General features: G+C 39.6%; 1 protein-coding gene across 1 annotated transcript in view; it reads right to left on the reverse strand.

Annotated features, from left to right (window-relative positions):
• dysf (dysferlin, limb girdle muscular dystrophy 2B (autosomal recessive)) overlaps positions 1-15,693 on the reverse strand; it is a 106,796-nt gene that overhangs the window by 74,492 nt on the left and 16,611 nt on the right. The window contains exons 2-21 of the mRNA XM_013915250.1: positions 15,421-15,534; positions 14,375-14,466; positions 12,175-12,280; positions 9,049-9,172; positions 8,101-8,357; positions 7,889-8,017; positions 7,698-7,760; positions 7,517-7,567; positions 7,353-7,383; positions 6,054-6,169; positions 5,782-5,908; positions 5,586-5,689; positions 5,380-5,448; positions 5,246-5,289; positions 4,820-4,902; positions 2,024-2,056; positions 1,653-1,768; positions 1,153-1,266; positions 884-1,061; positions 724-776 (exon numbers count right to left, since the gene is read on the reverse strand). Coding sequence (XP_013770704.1) covers positions 724-776; positions 884-1,061; positions 1,153-1,266; positions 1,653-1,768; positions 2,024-2,056; positions 4,820-4,902; positions 5,246-5,289; positions 5,380-5,448; positions 5,586-5,689; positions 5,782-5,908; positions 6,054-6,169; positions 7,353-7,383; positions 7,517-7,567; positions 7,698-7,760; positions 7,889-8,017; positions 8,101-8,357; positions 9,049-9,172; positions 12,175-12,280; positions 14,375-14,466; positions 15,421-15,534 — 2,004 coding nt within the window. The remainder of the gene's footprint in view (positions 1-723; positions 777-883; positions 1,062-1,152; positions 1,267-1,652; positions 1,769-2,023; positions 2,057-4,819; positions 4,903-5,245; positions 5,290-5,379; positions 5,449-5,585; positions 5,690-5,781; positions 5,909-6,053; positions 6,170-7,352; positions 7,384-7,516; positions 7,568-7,697; positions 7,761-7,888; positions 8,018-8,100; positions 8,358-9,048; positions 9,173-12,174; positions 12,281-14,374; positions 14,467-15,420; positions 15,535-15,693) is intronic.

A 15,693-nucleotide genomic window follows, 5' to 3' on the forward strand; every position in this document is an offset into this window, starting at 1 on the left:
CCTGAAACATATACACACACACACACACACACACACACACACACACACACACACACACACACACACGCAGTAAGAATAGAGACAGTGCTGTAAAAACAATTAAATCAGTTTTTAAATCACAATCTGCATTAAATTCATCTGCGTTATAAAAATACACATTTTTAATCATCTGAACTGCAGATCCATCGAAATCTGATACTGATCATTGAACACCAATCATCCTCTGTAAACTATATTTGACTTTATGATTTGAGAACTAATACATACTACCTGAAACATAGTTCTTTGTTCGCTACATATGCTGTATATCATTTATTTATGCGTAATTGTTTTTATTATTTTCACTCATTTACTGCTCAAGTGTACCACTTTGTTACATTTGAACATTTCTCTTGCTTTTCTGCACACACATTTAGGTGTACAGCAGACATAAACTACCCAACAGCTCATGATTTCAGTCCTTTTTTAGTTCCCAGAGTGTCAAATAAACATAAGGTGTGTATTGGCATCTTAATCTGTCTCATATGGAAGATTGCAAAGGCGTCATATTTATACACACGGGGTAAGTGTAATATGTTTAGCATTGATGGTTTTCATGGCTATACCTAGCCAGCAAGTGAAAACTGAGGAAAACAAAGTTTCAAATGAGAAGTTGACTACACTCGTCTGGATGGCAAAAACTTTTAACGTACGCCAACTACACTGGGGTGCCAAGTGCATCACCGCAGGCTTTAGTACGTGTCTGTAGTGGCAACCATTTTTTGACACCTCGGGATCTTGAAAATGTTAAAATTTTCTTATATTAGTACATAAAGTTATATTTTGAATATTATCCTTCTGAATGTCACACCGGTTCCAGCCTGACCTTTGACCTCTGACTCACCGTCAAACACTGCCCTGCTAAACTGAGTAGTGGAGGCCAGAGGAAGGCAGGTGTAGTCGAACTTGTTGCCGTAGTTGCCGATGCTGACTTCAAACTGGATGGCGTCGTCGACGTCCTGGAGGAGCGTGGCCGAGTAAAATGCAACGAAGAGCGAGAACTTCCTCTTCCTGAGAAACTTCTGCATGATGGCGAGGGGCGGTGAAAAGAGGGATCAGTGTATCTGTCTAATTATCCATCTTTCTATCTGGAATCAGGTCCTAATCTCTCACCTCCACCACCAAAAGATCATCTGAGGGTATGTCTTCAGTTTTTTGCTCCGGCTTGTCCACCAGTTTCGTGGTAAGTTCCAGTAAAACCCGGCCTCGGTATGCCACGCCCTCCCCCTGACGGACAGAAAAAAGGGACAGACGCTGGCACTGTCACAGTTTGTCATTACAAACCCAGTCTGTGTAGATAACCATGGATAACCTTTAAACAAATACACCTCCACAGCCTGAATATACTGTAAAACATGTGATACCATTCCTAATGAAGCCTTGAGCTGAATGTTCTGATCCAACAACATCTTGATATTTTAAAACCAAAGGACACTGTGTGCTCATCTGATACAGACTGGGCCTGCACAAAAGCAGGCTAATTCTCTGCCTAATTCTCCTTTTTGTGCTCCAAATGGGTCCATAGTTTACAAAATGAACATGATATTGAATTCAAAAGGACTTGAAACTAGCCATGGAGATCATGAACGCATTAACAAAGATAAATAGGTTACTTTTCCCAAGTTAAGAGCCTCATGGGGGTCATTGAAGGCGGTGAACTCTCTGGGGCTGCCGTATAGGTTTACAAAACATGGACCAAACGTTGGCAGGAAACCAAGACTGTCATCCACTGTGGGGACAAAAAGGACATAATGTTTTATTATGGAGGGGTTAAGATGCAGAACTATGATTAGAATCAAGCAGGTATGATTAAATACAATTGCAGTGATTAGATATTTTCTAGATTTCTCCAAAATTTAACCATGATTGAAGGAGATTTGAGTTTAGAGAACAGAACATCACAACAGTGAAGTGAGACAGTGCAAATGACTGCCCAACTCTTGCACACAAAAGCGTTACAGTACAGAGAGGATGGTGGACGTACTGCCAGAGTGGACGCTCCGTGGAGTCAAGTCATCTGAATGCGTAGAAAGGAAGGATGGTTCAGAATCACAGAACAAGAGGAAACAGATGTGTTTTGAACGCCACTCAAACTCAAAGCCCAAACACGACATGCAAAACACTTCAGCTTAGCTTGTTTGAAGTACATGACTTTAAACAAGGTGGGCAACCGAGTAATGGCAGAAAAAGGTACTTAATATAAAATACTTTTAGAAAAACTTTAGAAAGTCTATGAAAGATTAAATATTTTTGTCCCTGATTATTGTTATTTTTACCACATAAACAATGCTGATAAAGTTAGACCCTTGCTGCCAGAAGCAGCATCAACACTATGTGTGAGTCAGATTTGGAGGGAAATCTGGTTGATGGCCTTACAACATGAAACAGGAAATCACTCACAGTTATTGGCAACAGAAGATAAAGAAAGGAGGAAAAGAGCTGATGAAAAACATGAAGGTGAGTGAATCACTTTTAACCATGACAAACCGTTATTAAAGATGTACACAGCCACCATGGATCGTTAAGTCCTCTTTCGAAGCCTAAAATTAAGCATTTTTGCTCTTGCCAACTTGTTGGGTTTTTTTTTTTTCCAAACCAGGTGTAATGAGGGATGTAGTGGATGAAAAAGGGTGTTTTTTGCAGCACCATAGAATACAACATAGAGTTTTCTTGAGTACTGCAATACTTCTGGCACAGTGACACAGCTTACTGCACTGATACAATAGCATAAAATAGAATAGAACATAATAGCCCTTTATTGTCAATGTACATGTACAATGAAATTGTGGGTGCTCCACATTAAATAATAAATATAAATGGTAGACTGCAGGAATTAATAGCAAAGATGAGAAATATATACGGGGATATATACAAGACAAGAGAAATGTATATAAAACACTTTAGAGAACATGTTGCAAAGTGCTTGGAAGTAGTGCAAAAATACTTGATCTGAGTATAAAGTCTGTATGTGAGTGGCCTGAGTGATGAAGGTTACTCAGACCATGGCTCAGAGAAGCATACAGTCCCAGCAGGACAAGTTCTCTACCTCTGCTCTGTACACTGTCTCATCTCCTTCAGAGATGAGCCCAACCAACAGTGGTTTAATCATCATACTTGACGATGACGTTTGTTGGGTGGGTTGGTGTACAGTCACATGTGTACAAGGCGTATAGTAGGGGGCTGAGAACGCAGCCCTGGGGTGATCCGATGCTGAGTGACAGTGGAAGGGAGAGGTGGGAGTCGGACTGATTGAGGCCGGTTGGTGAGGAATGTTCTATTACTTTTCTGGTGTTTCCTTATCATGGTCTGGTTAAAATGGCTCATTATTATTCACGTATTCCAGACAAAGAAGAAATTACATTTACCACAAGCAGTGACCAAAGCTCATGCACCTTCTCTTTTATTGCAGCTGGGGGCATCAAAGACTGAAAACTCAAGCAGTGTCAGTGTTTCCCACACAAACATTACCGAGTTAGTCTTCATGCATGCCACTGAAGAAACATCCATGCATTTTATGCACAAACCACGGGTTCATTCTGTGTTTCAAAACTTTACACTTCAAGTTTTCAAACGCTAAAACAAAGACATTAACTGAGATGTGCACATTTGGAAGTCACCACAACAGTAAAGACATGTTTATTAGATCCTGGTGAAAACTAACACACTAGCAAAGCCATAAACTATAAAGTGATGCATTCAGTTAAAGTGGTGTATTTCAAAGCTGCACACACTTGAAGGCATTCCTTCAACACAGTCAAAATCTCAGTTTTAAAAGTGTCAGTAATACTGATTGTGTTGTGTGCACAACAAAGTGGGAAGGGAAATCCTATAATATGCACCACTTGTAAGGATGGTTTTGCTTATTCAAAAACAACTTATCCAGTAGAACTGCTGTCGAAGCACACAGTCAACAAGGTTAGCAAAAATTTCACCAGAGAAAGTGGAAAAGTCTGTTGTGAACACAGACAGCAGCACCTGAGACAAACAGTTATCACATCTAATTGTTCAAGTAAACGTGTGAGCAAATGGTGTAACAACACACACACCGTGGCAGAAGTTGTTTAAAGTCTAACAGATGCATCTACTGATTCAGGCTGCAGCTCCTGAGGGTACTAAGTTAATAGCTTAAATGTTTGCAGGGAGTATCAACCACACCGATCAAACTGGGTCATTTCCTGAGCTGACGTGTTAAAAAAATAAACCGAATAAAGCTCAGTGTTTGATCTATAGTACTGTGTTCACTTTTACCCTGTAGGGTATAGAACTTCACTGTAGTCTGTCATACACCTGCCCAGAAACTTTACCGCAGCAACCACTGCAGGTCTGTTTGGTAATAACTAGCACAAAGATAATCCATGAAACAAAATGAAGCAGGCTGCAGGCTGTCAGTGTAGACAGTGCTGTTTCACTCATGTTTAAACCGGTCAAATTACACATATTTATATAAATAGAAGACAGAACTAAGGTTTTTATAGTTTTGTGGCTCAAGAATAAAGTTGAAGTTAAAGTTGACAAAAACCTTATTTTGACCTGTATGATCAGCTGAAACCTCGCTGAAAATATCTCTAAAACAGGTTGGGCATTTTCCCCAAGCTAATGCTAACTGCTTTCAGGCAGAGCTGAATGTGATGTTAAACACTTCAAACAGTGTGATTATCACTGGATGTCAGTAATCAAACCAGGCAAGTTTCAACACTTTGGTGCAGTTTAAATCCAGCCTGAACCAGCCTAATCTGATCTGGTAGAGTCTAGTTCAGACTGGTTGCGACTTGTTACTCACCATCTATCTCTCCTCCGGGGGCGGAGATCTTGGACATACAGAGGTGGGTGGTGCCGATAACGTCGTTGTGACTGGCTCTATCCCTAAAATGAGAAAGCCATAGAAGGATGCAAAGCGCATAGGTCAAAATGACATAGGTCAAAATGTATCTTATACACTAGGGCGTGGTGGGATAATTAATGTTTCCATTTCTACATGAAATACTAGGACTTATAAAGAGATAAAGTTAATACTGAGCACAACTGAGTTCAGCTTATTGGTGTGGCACTTCACAACAGTCCCAGTTCCTCATGTGGGAAATTAACTGCCCACCCCTATTTTTTGGTGTGGGTCTCCACAACAGTCCCATCTTTTAAAGAGGTCAAAATAATATTGATAATGATGCTAAGTTTGATGAACAAATGTGAGATTTTAGTTGAAAATCACCAGTCCAGAATTCTGATCCTCATCTTCTCACACATGGAAGGAAACTGGGAAGAAGAAAGAAAAAAAGATGTACTTTCTAGTGACAATGAAAATACAACTTCTTGGCACAAGAATTGTCTGTCTTTATTTCTTACTCTGACTGGCATGGCCAGGCGCTGGTTCCACTGTGGATTGGCATTCTTTTCCAAAGTCTTAGTGCAAATCTGACAACGAAAAACAAGACAATCCACATTTGTTTTTATTAACTAAAAACGTATTTGCTTTCCAGTTTTATTTTATTTGGTTGTTGACTAACAATCATTTTAGTCAATGTAATGAACTTCTATAGAGTCATATGCACCGTTTTGCCAGCAAAGTGAATCTCCACCAGAGGATCCACCAGATTCTTCCTGTTGCTATCAAAGCCAAGAATCTGCCTCATCCCATCCATGAAGGCATCGTCCACTTCAGACAGAGAAGCATATTAGGAATCTTTATGCATATATATATATTTTTCAAGCTTATCAAATGTGCATAGAATAACAACAGAGACTCACTCTGTGGCAGGTCTTCAGCTCTGAAGATCCTCAGGTTGAACGAGGCTCCTCTCAAAGACAGACCTGCAGGCCTCAACAGGTTTGATTCTATATCCTCTTTATCCTCCACACACTCACGTTTATCAGCCTGCAATCACATTAAAGTACAAATACTCACTTGTGATAATGAGTTGCACAGAAAAAGCACAACCATGTAAAAATAGAACAACTCATGTTACTTGATTGACCTCATAGCCTTCTAGGACGATCTTGTAAAAGAGTATGAAACTCACCGGTGGCTCATCTCCAGCTGCTAAGACAATCAAGCTGACCTTCAGGTAGCCTTTGACCCCAGCAGAGAGGTCGTCAGGGTCACAAAGCAGAAGCCACTTCCTCAAGAAGCAGTGCCCTGAAAAGAGGGGAGGAAGAGAGAGGTTTAAAGCCAGAAGCTTGTAAATTCAGGATAAACAAAAGCAGCTTTGGCACACGTCAGTAGAAACTTTTCACAGTTATCCTTTCTCACACAAAGCAAGACATAATGACACCAAGCTGCAACCTGTGGGGCATGTGACAAAAAAAACTTAGCTTTCTGATTGGCATGGACCAAAAAGTGATCTTGATTTTCTAAATATTATATACAATCATCACCCTGGATTCCTATTTAGCTGTAAGCATCATTGTTTGACAGACTTAATGGATTTTAACACATCAGTATCACTGATATGAATATATCTTCAAATATTTTAATTTTGACTGTCCTGACAGTCAATGATAATACATTCAAATATGTTTTGTTTTGCTTTTTGTTCTCTTAACACTTGTATAAATGTTTGCTGGACCCTTTAAAGTGAGATGTTACAGCTTGTGAGGTCTATGAATACAGCTGTCCATCCAAGCTTGCTAGCTTTAGCTAATAACTTCGCACTCCAACTTCTTATCCAGATATCGTTATTTCTGGTCCAAAAAACAAAGTGGCAGCAGCAAAAACAATCACAGAGGGTTCAAAAAGTGGTTCAGAAAACCGGTGGGTGACATCATCTAATGGTTCAGAAACATTTTCATACCTGGAAATACTAATGTGGTTTAGCTAAATGGACACAGGCAGTAGGCAGCACACAAGACTCTGACTTGCTAGTGTTGAATACACTGGACAGTTAACTGCATTTGCACCCTGACTCAATCTGACATCACAAAGTCTTTGGACCTGGCAGGTTAAAGACCGTTTTAACATTTGTCAAGTTTTCATTTGCCAGGTTGCTGTGTAGAACAGCAGCAGTGCCAATGTGTGAGAACAGCTCTTCACTCATCCTTTTTCATAACCACGTATCCAAATCAGGGTCATAGGGATGCTGGAGCCTTTCCCAGCTAACACAAGGGAAAAAGTCAGGGAATAAGCCCAGGAACCCTTTTGCTGTGAGGTGAGGTGAGAATGCTAGCTGCCTGACTAAATGGCTAAAAGCTAAGTAAATGAAAAATGTCATCAGACTGATGATCAATCTGACATAATTTACAGTTTAGCATTTAGATCTTTGTTTAAACTTTTTCAAGCAAATACACCTAAAAATGTTTAAATCATACAACCATATACTCACTGTGCTCATTGTAGATGGTGCCCACATCCATCTGTGGAAAACAGAACACAGAGACAGATGTTTGAGTTATTCTAATTTCCAAAGCACACGTGCCCCCCCTCCTAATTTATCACAGTCGCAGTCCAATATTCATAGAAATCATAGACTCAAGTTAAAGCTCTTACCTTGAATTCACCTATCACGGCGTCAGTTCTAAGCGAACGAGAGTCACATACCTGAAAAAGAGAACGATTATAACTCTGATAAAAATAAGAAACGCTGATAGTGTTGAATTTCTCCCACATGCTGGATTTATTCAAGGTAAACAAATAAAACAAAAAAAAGAGAGAAAAACGTCACACTCACAGTGATGAAAATGGGTTCGTCAAACAAGTCTGAGGGTGTCTCGAAGAAGTTCAGGAAGAAAGTCTGTGGAGGGAAATAAATGCAAGTTGAAGTTTGAGTAAAAAGTAACATGTAAAGTTATAATAAAAAGCAGTATAGTGCAAAAAAAGAAAGTTATCAAGACAAGCATACTGGCAAAAACATTTACTCACCTCATCAAAGACTGGGTTGTTCCCCTTTCTGATTCGGGTCCTCTTGGACTGCCCGGCAACTGCTATCTTAACAACAGGTTTAATGTTGATGCCCGGCAACTGTCGTCCCTCAATGACCCGCACACGAATCTGGAAGAGGACACGTGTGGACAGCAACATGTATGGAGTGTAAGTATTCCTTTAATGTGTCTTTTTTAAGTATTGTAACTAACCTGTAGATCCTGTGGTTTGTTGGGTAGCTGTTTGGGCTGACTGCTGGCTCCTCTCCTCCTCTTCCTCAGCCCTCCTTGGGTGTGGTAGGATGGCGGTGAACGCTTGGGCGTCTGGGCGGTGGGGGATTCCTGGCCCGGGGGCCCCTGAGGACCAATTATCACCATGGAGCGTCCATCGTCTGCTCCCTGGTCCTCTGTGGGCTCAAGCATCATCATACTCTCTGTATCCTCCTCGCCCAAAGTATCCAGAGAGATCACTGCACAGAAAGTAGTCCCAGGAAATAAATCTTGGGGTAAACTAACAAAATGGAGACACTGGGTTGGGCAAATGGAAACAGAAGAAGGGGAAAAAAAAAAACATACAGTGGTGTGAAAAAGTGTTCGCACTCTTCCAGGGTCTTTGTATGTTTTTGTTTTACACATAAATGTGTCAGATCATCAGATAAGTTTAGATATTTGATAAAGATAATAAGTAAATACAAAATGCAGTTCAGTTTCTAAATGAAGGTGTTTATTATTAAAGGAGGAAAAAACCTGTGTGAAAATGTGATTGACGATATCACTTAAATAGGACCTGCCTGACAAAGTGGTGTAGACGAAAAGCCAGACATGGAGCCACAACACAAGGAAATTCAGGAACAAATGGGAAACAAAGTAATTGAGATCGCTCAGTCTGGAAAAGGTTATAAAACATTTCTATAGCTTTGGGACTCAAGTGAACCACAGTGAGAGACATTACCCACAAATGGAGAAAACTTGAAACAGTGGTGACCCCCCCAGGAGTGGTCAGCTGACCACAATGTGTGTGTGTGTGTGTGTGTGTGTGTGTGTGTGTGTGTGTGTGTGTGTGATTACATCTGCTGTAAAAGTAACACAGCATCTCGAAAGGGGTAAACACTTTTTCACACCACTGCAATTATTTTTCACTATATGACACGCTGAGGTTACTTGTGACTGTGTCCAGCTCCACACTGGGATTGTTATGAGGCTGAGGGTCCAGCTGGGGAGGAGGCTGAAACATCGGAGCCGATCCCGGAGGAGGAAGGTAGGAAACTTGCAGGGTCAGCGTGGCCTATGGGAGGCAGAAAACACAACTTGTAGAAGATCTGTCATGTTTGGCTGTGTGGCAGGCAGAATGTAGGACCCAAACGCAGGGCTTGGAGACAAAATGCTTAACTAAAGGTGGCAGCTTTATTGCTGGAGAACACAAACTAAAACTAGGTATATGAACGCTGAAAGAAAACAAAGAAAAGATAAACTAGAACTAAAAATCTTGCACTCAACATTTCATGACATGGCTAGAGAACATGGTGCTTACGCAAGAACACACAGCAAATGTGGCGGCCACAACAACAAACAGAGGACCGTTTGTTGTTGTGGCCTGAGGACTTAAATACACAGGCAGGATAACGAGAGGATGGCGAACAGGTGCACACTCAGCTGGAACTAATCATACATAAGAAGGCAAAGAGAAAGTGAATGCATAGGACACTTGTATACGTCTCTGGAGAAAGTACAGTAAAAGATGATGGAAGAGCAGGTCAGCGGATGGCACTTAATAAGTAACTTAACTGCAGTGGCCTTTATGCTACCCATGCTATTCATCTGTATCATCCGGGTTAGGCTTAGAGACAGAGTTTGCCACCCTACCTTCAGATTTACTAAAACTGATGCAAGACTGAGTTATAAAAGCATTTCACTCTGTGTTCAGTTGTTTTGGTGGTGGAAACTATCCAACGAGGCCAAAACAGTTATTTAAACCAGGCTGTGATTAATGCTGTTAAGTTTAAGCTTTTAAGACAGGAAGTCGTGACTTCTATTTAGTGCCTCTACAGGCCTTTTGAGGAACTTCAATTATTTTTTTTAGCACTTTTTAGCAGTTTTATTTGTTTTGGGGTTTTTTGTGCCCTACAAGTTGGGTTAATTAAACTTAGAGAATTTCACTTCATCATACACCTCAGCACAAATTATGCATAAAACATGTGGCTCATTGGTCTAGGGCAGGGGTGTCAAACATGACTTGGCCTGGCAAAGATTCCAGTCTGGGACACTGGATCGCTTTCGGAAAATGCAAAGGAGAACATAATATTTGGACTTTTAATTGTGTAATTGTATAGTTTATTTGTATAAGCTACAACTTTTCCTACTGATGAAGACCTCCCCTGTAGCCATTTGTATTTCACCAGAGTAATTCAATTATAGATTTCTGTAGTTTAGTTTAAGCTCAAAGAGTTGTGCTGACTTTCCTTCAGTTGGAATAGTACTTCACTTTTGTATATAAGATATCTCAGGGATTAAATATGTAGTTAAACTTCTGCACACTGGCAGAAAGAACCGTTTCACTGCTCTGGTTCAAGTTTAAAGTGCAATTTGTCCCTGGTTTAAATCCTGGACGAGCCCACCGTTCTTCACTTATGGTTCTCTACCCAAACTCAAAGTGGCATTTAACCTCACCACCACCACCAGAAAAGACCTGTTTCCTGCACACTGTAATCAAGATGAGTTACCCTGTGGTAGCAGGGGTGGCTTCTACTGTTTCCTTCAACAGGAAAAAGCAGCTTAAGTGATAAGCTGTTATGTTTCTGTAAACAAACTCATCAGACTCGGCGTTTCCAACTCTGGTCAGACTACAGTTTCTGTGGAGTAGATGTTAAGAATGTGAATACCTTGACATGTTTTTCTTGATTTCTTGGCTCTATCTCACTGAATCTGTGTAAGATTTTGTTTGTGGAAGCAAACAGTTGTAAGGGCAGATGCATCAAGAAATCTTTGAAGAAACAATATTAGTTTTATTTTTGTTTATAACAGAGTTTGCTTTCTATGACTAATGAAGAAAAAACCTGATAAATCACACATTGTACATAGCATACAGTGTGTGTGTGGGTGTGCGCACATGTATGTGGCATCAATCAGGTCCAGTCTGACAGTGACAGGAAGACTTTGTTTTGGCTTCAGGAAGCAAGGATGGGGAAGAGAACAGTGTTTCATTTGCTGCTATAGGTTTGGCTGCCAAGGTGTGTGCGTGCATGTGTGTGCGTGCCCAGATCTTATACTTCTGCATCTTCTTCTTAAAGACCAATTTGAGTTTGAGCTTTTTTGGAAACTAAAACTACTGAATAATTTTATTTTAGTTGGTGTTGGGTTAGACCTGTAGCTGTGATGACTGGTTTTCTAGGCTACACCTGTATTATGTCAATGTGGGTCTCCATAGAGCAATGTTGCATAATTAGAGGAAAAAGAAAATCAAGCATTTCATCACTGAATAACCATCAGCTGCTGAAGGTTTCTCATCATTAGAAGTGTTTTTTTTTGTTTGTTTTTTTTAAAAGAAAAAGGCTCCAGTGATAGATACTGTATTCTAGGTGTCTTTTCAATGACAATAAAAAAAAAAAAAAACACATAGAATACAATATCCCAGCTGCCATAAGGACCCTCAGAGAATACATGCAGAACGGAGACAACATGCAAGCTAGGACTTTCTTGCAGTGTGGTACCAGTGCTTACTAGAGTTAATTAAATTTGACATAACCTTGCTGATATAAGATAAATAGTAGTGCTCACACACTTGGAACAAACGGAAAAAGATGAAAAACATAAAGAACATCTCTTGCTTCCAGCAAGACCTTTGCCTAATTTTGAGCTCATGAGTTCATATTTTCCAACAAAAAAGTACAAGAAATATAAACGGAAAATCCATGTTGGATTTCCCCAGCAGCACATGAACACATCAGTGCATCATCAAGTCCAAGACCCACCCACTAACCACCTGTCGACCATTTTTCTTGACATTACAGACCTGATCAGCCTTGGTCAGCAGATTAGCAAAAAACCCATCTAATAAAATCAATTGCAGTTATTTATAGTTCATTTTATTTGTTGTGGAGAGACATTTTTGGGTTTCTGATTCTTCTTTTTTTTTATTAAGGATCCCAAAGAAGGAAATAAATCAACTATGATTCAGAAATGTTGCTCACTTTATTTTAAGCTCAAAAGAGGAAACTTTGAGTCATTTATAATCGACTTGTATGCAGTTAGGCTGCAGATTAATCAGTCAGTGCAGTTCCGTGTGCTCACCCCTGTGTTGTTCCTCTTGGTGTCCAGCAAGGAGACGGTGAAGGTGGCGGCGAAATTGGGAGAGTTGAGCACATCTCTAAGACCTAGCCGACACTCCCCCAGAAACCTGAAAGAGACACACACCAGAAACACAGAGATGGATCTTAAAAAACAACTGTGTTATTTACAAAATAACATCTTTAAAGACACAGCTGGAGTTGATCCCAAGTACATTTTCCCTGAAAGTCCCAGTATGAGAATCAAAGAAATGACAACATTAATATGTCGCATGATCTGATATCGTCGTGTTGGTGTTGTTCCCAGATCAACATAGTAAATGTTGTTCCAGGAACAACACCAACACGACGATATCAGATCATCCTAATATGTCAGCCACCATTGGGCTGAAAAAAAAAAAAAATCACATAAAAATATCAGAAAGAGAGAGAAAACTTTAGGACTGGTAAATTCTTAAAAATTAGGAATGCACTAACCAGTTCAGCAACAACCAAGAAAAGCTGATGATCCCAAAATTCATTCCTTCGTTAAAAAAACAAAACAAAAAAAACCTCTTCCCAACATCTGGCCAAAGCACGAACACTCTTGAGGAGGCATGCATGCCATTGCCAAAGTCTCCAATAATGAGATGCATTATCTGGCAAAGCCTCTCAAAGAAGGAAACCCAGTATTTGGTGATATCCATCTGTTATAGACTTCAAGGACTGAATTACGGCTCTTACCACATGACCCTAACAGTGTTGCACCTGTGCCTAGTCTCTGATAAACTCTTAGTTTCCCTGTTTCCCCATTCACAGTCATTTTCTGACATCTTACAACATTTATTCCCCAACCTTGGTGGTTATTTTTGTTACTGTACAACATTGTCAAGCAAAGTTGTAACGCCTAGAGAGATCAAAGGAACATGGAAAAGCAAATACACCCCAAAATGACAAATTTGTACTTCACACATTAAGTCCAGATGAACAGAAAATCACCGACAAAAAAAAAAAAAAAAAAAGCTGTGTAAGTTCTCAGTCATCCAGGTCATGGTACTCTATCCAGCTATGAAACAAAAAGCGACTTGACTTCTTTAAGTTTCTTGAAGATGTTTCATGTCTCATCTGAGAAACTCCTTCAGTTCTAAAATCAAATGGCATTTAAACTCTAGTGGGAGTTGTCCCTCAAGAGACTATCTATCCCCACTGTGAATGACCATCTTTGATTAGAGGAGGTGGTCTGCCACCTACAACGCGGTTTTGAGATCCCTTCCACAGGCGCCTCAACCCCCAATCCCATCTTGCTTTAGGTGATCTCAATAAGTCACATGATAGGGTGTAGCAAGGTCTCACAATGGTTTCATTGGAAAACTCATGACCCATGCCTTTTTTCACACTTTGGCTCATGTGGTGAGGCACATGATCAGTAGTGGGTAACTGAAGAAGCTTCTCAGATGAGAGGTGAAACGTCTTCAGGAAACTTAAAGACGACCAATCGCTTTTCTTGAAGCTCCTTAGAAAACAAATACTTAGTACAACAATAAAGGATTTATGCTGAGAGCTGAGACACAGTCAAGTTCCACTGTAATTTGAGTGGCTGATTTATGGATCCATTCATCTTTCAGCACAACAGAGAGTGAATGGGTGGGAATTTGGCAGAATAAATACCACAATGAGGGGAAGACCTGATTCTTTGGTTCCTGCCCCTTCCCTTCCGAAAGAACTGACTGGTGTGACATCTTGATCGAGTGAAGTAATCCAAAAATAACCCACTGAGGGGTCCTCTGGCCACATCTCTACTGTGACAATGTGCAGCTCCATCTAGTCAAACATAGTATGACAATCCTAAATGTATTATCCCAGGGGTGATTTGTACATATCGCCTCTTTATCTGTCTGTTGGCCAGCACAAGGTTTAAAATGATTTACAAACAGCTGCCAGTGATGAGAGATTAAAAGTAAATATAGCCCGTTTGGAGTTTAAAACAGACCTTTCCCTTTTACTCTTCAGTTGTATTTATGGGTTTGATCTATTTTTCTTGTTTAAAACAATTATGCCTCTTTTTTTTTGGAAATCTCTAATGATAGGATCTGTCACCATCTGAGACACTTGCCTGCCTATAAAAGGAAAACTACTTAAAGAAGTTTTTTCAGGGTCATTTTGTATATTTCTTCAGTGTTTTGATGCCACATCTGAATGCATATAATTAGCATAGCACACAGTACCTGTTTCTCCCCATTTTCTCATGATCTTTAACAACACAGTGAATCTCAGCTCCAGAGTCCAGAGGAATCCCCTTCAGATCCCACTCAAAACCCTGACGGACACAAAGGAAAGAAATGTTTAAAAAAAAAGAGTGAAAATGGGATCTTATAGGCAGAACATTTTAATTATGATATTTTGTAATATCCTTACTGCACCTTTATTGCATTATATTTGTGAAGTACTTGCAAATTGCAAATAATTTTTTTGTCTGGTTATTTTGCTCATACAGAGATGATGTCACAATTTCACCAGCTCGTAATGTTGCAAACTTACTAAATGCACTGAATGTGTTTTTAGGGTATGCTAGATAGGTGGTAAGCTAACCCAGGGGAAAGCCAATTCAGGGTTGATTTCAATTCCCAAAACATCATTTATACAGGCTTGTGTAAGTAAAATCAAACAGGTTTTTTTTCTGACTAACGTTAGCTAATGCTAACTTTCATGTTAATTGCAAATTGCTGACTACATACAGCAAATTTCTATCTTAAGCAGTTACGTTAATTATTATAAATTTCCAAGTCAGATCTAACTTTCAGGTAGCAAATTATTTTACTCACTTTGAGCGGCCTGATGTTGCGACCAGATATGAATAAAGAAGCAGTCAAAACTAGCATTGTTAGGACCCAATGGTAGATTAATGTACCATAACAACAGACTTACCTAAATTGCAAGGCTGCTGCCATTCTAACAAATAAAACATTATCTTTATATCTTTACTAGATCTTTTTTTGTTTTCAGTTATTTTTGTCTGTATTTTGAGTTTCTATATGAATCTATGGATGCTTCACTTTGATGAGGACTCCAGGACTGTATGCAAGAGGAGGACTCATCCTGCATTTTCCACTTTGAGTTCTTTACCAAGCAATGCCTTACTTTTAAATTAGGTTATAACTTGTTCTCACATTAATAATTAAAATATACTTAATATTTGACATTGCATTATCACACACTTAGGAACTTTAACAGATGATGGGTTGATGAATTTGTGGCTTAATGGGGGACTTACCTCATTCCACACAGGGTTAGGATTGTTTTTGATGACCTTTGTCTTCTTCTTGGACCCTGAAACAGATATAGAAAATGGAAAATGTAATGTTTGTTTGTCAATACAGATATTGACCTTAAGTTGTGTCAGAAATGAGAAAAATAATTTTTAACGCCATCTCGGAAAACCTGAAAAGTCTCCTTTTTGCAGTAACCAACAACTTAAGTTAGAAACCTGTGTGTCACATATATTTGCTCTGCTATTAGCTCAACTAATAGTGCAAACTTTACTTAC

Source organism: Pundamilia nyererei, unplaced genomic scaffold (assembly GCF_000239375.1).
Source record: "Pundamilia nyererei isolate P.nyererei 1_Seehausen unplaced genomic scaffold, PunNye1.0 scaffold00277, whole genome shotgun sequence".
Lineage (NCBI taxonomy): Eukaryota > Metazoa > Chordata > Actinopteri > Cichliformes > Cichlidae > Pundamilia > Pundamilia nyererei.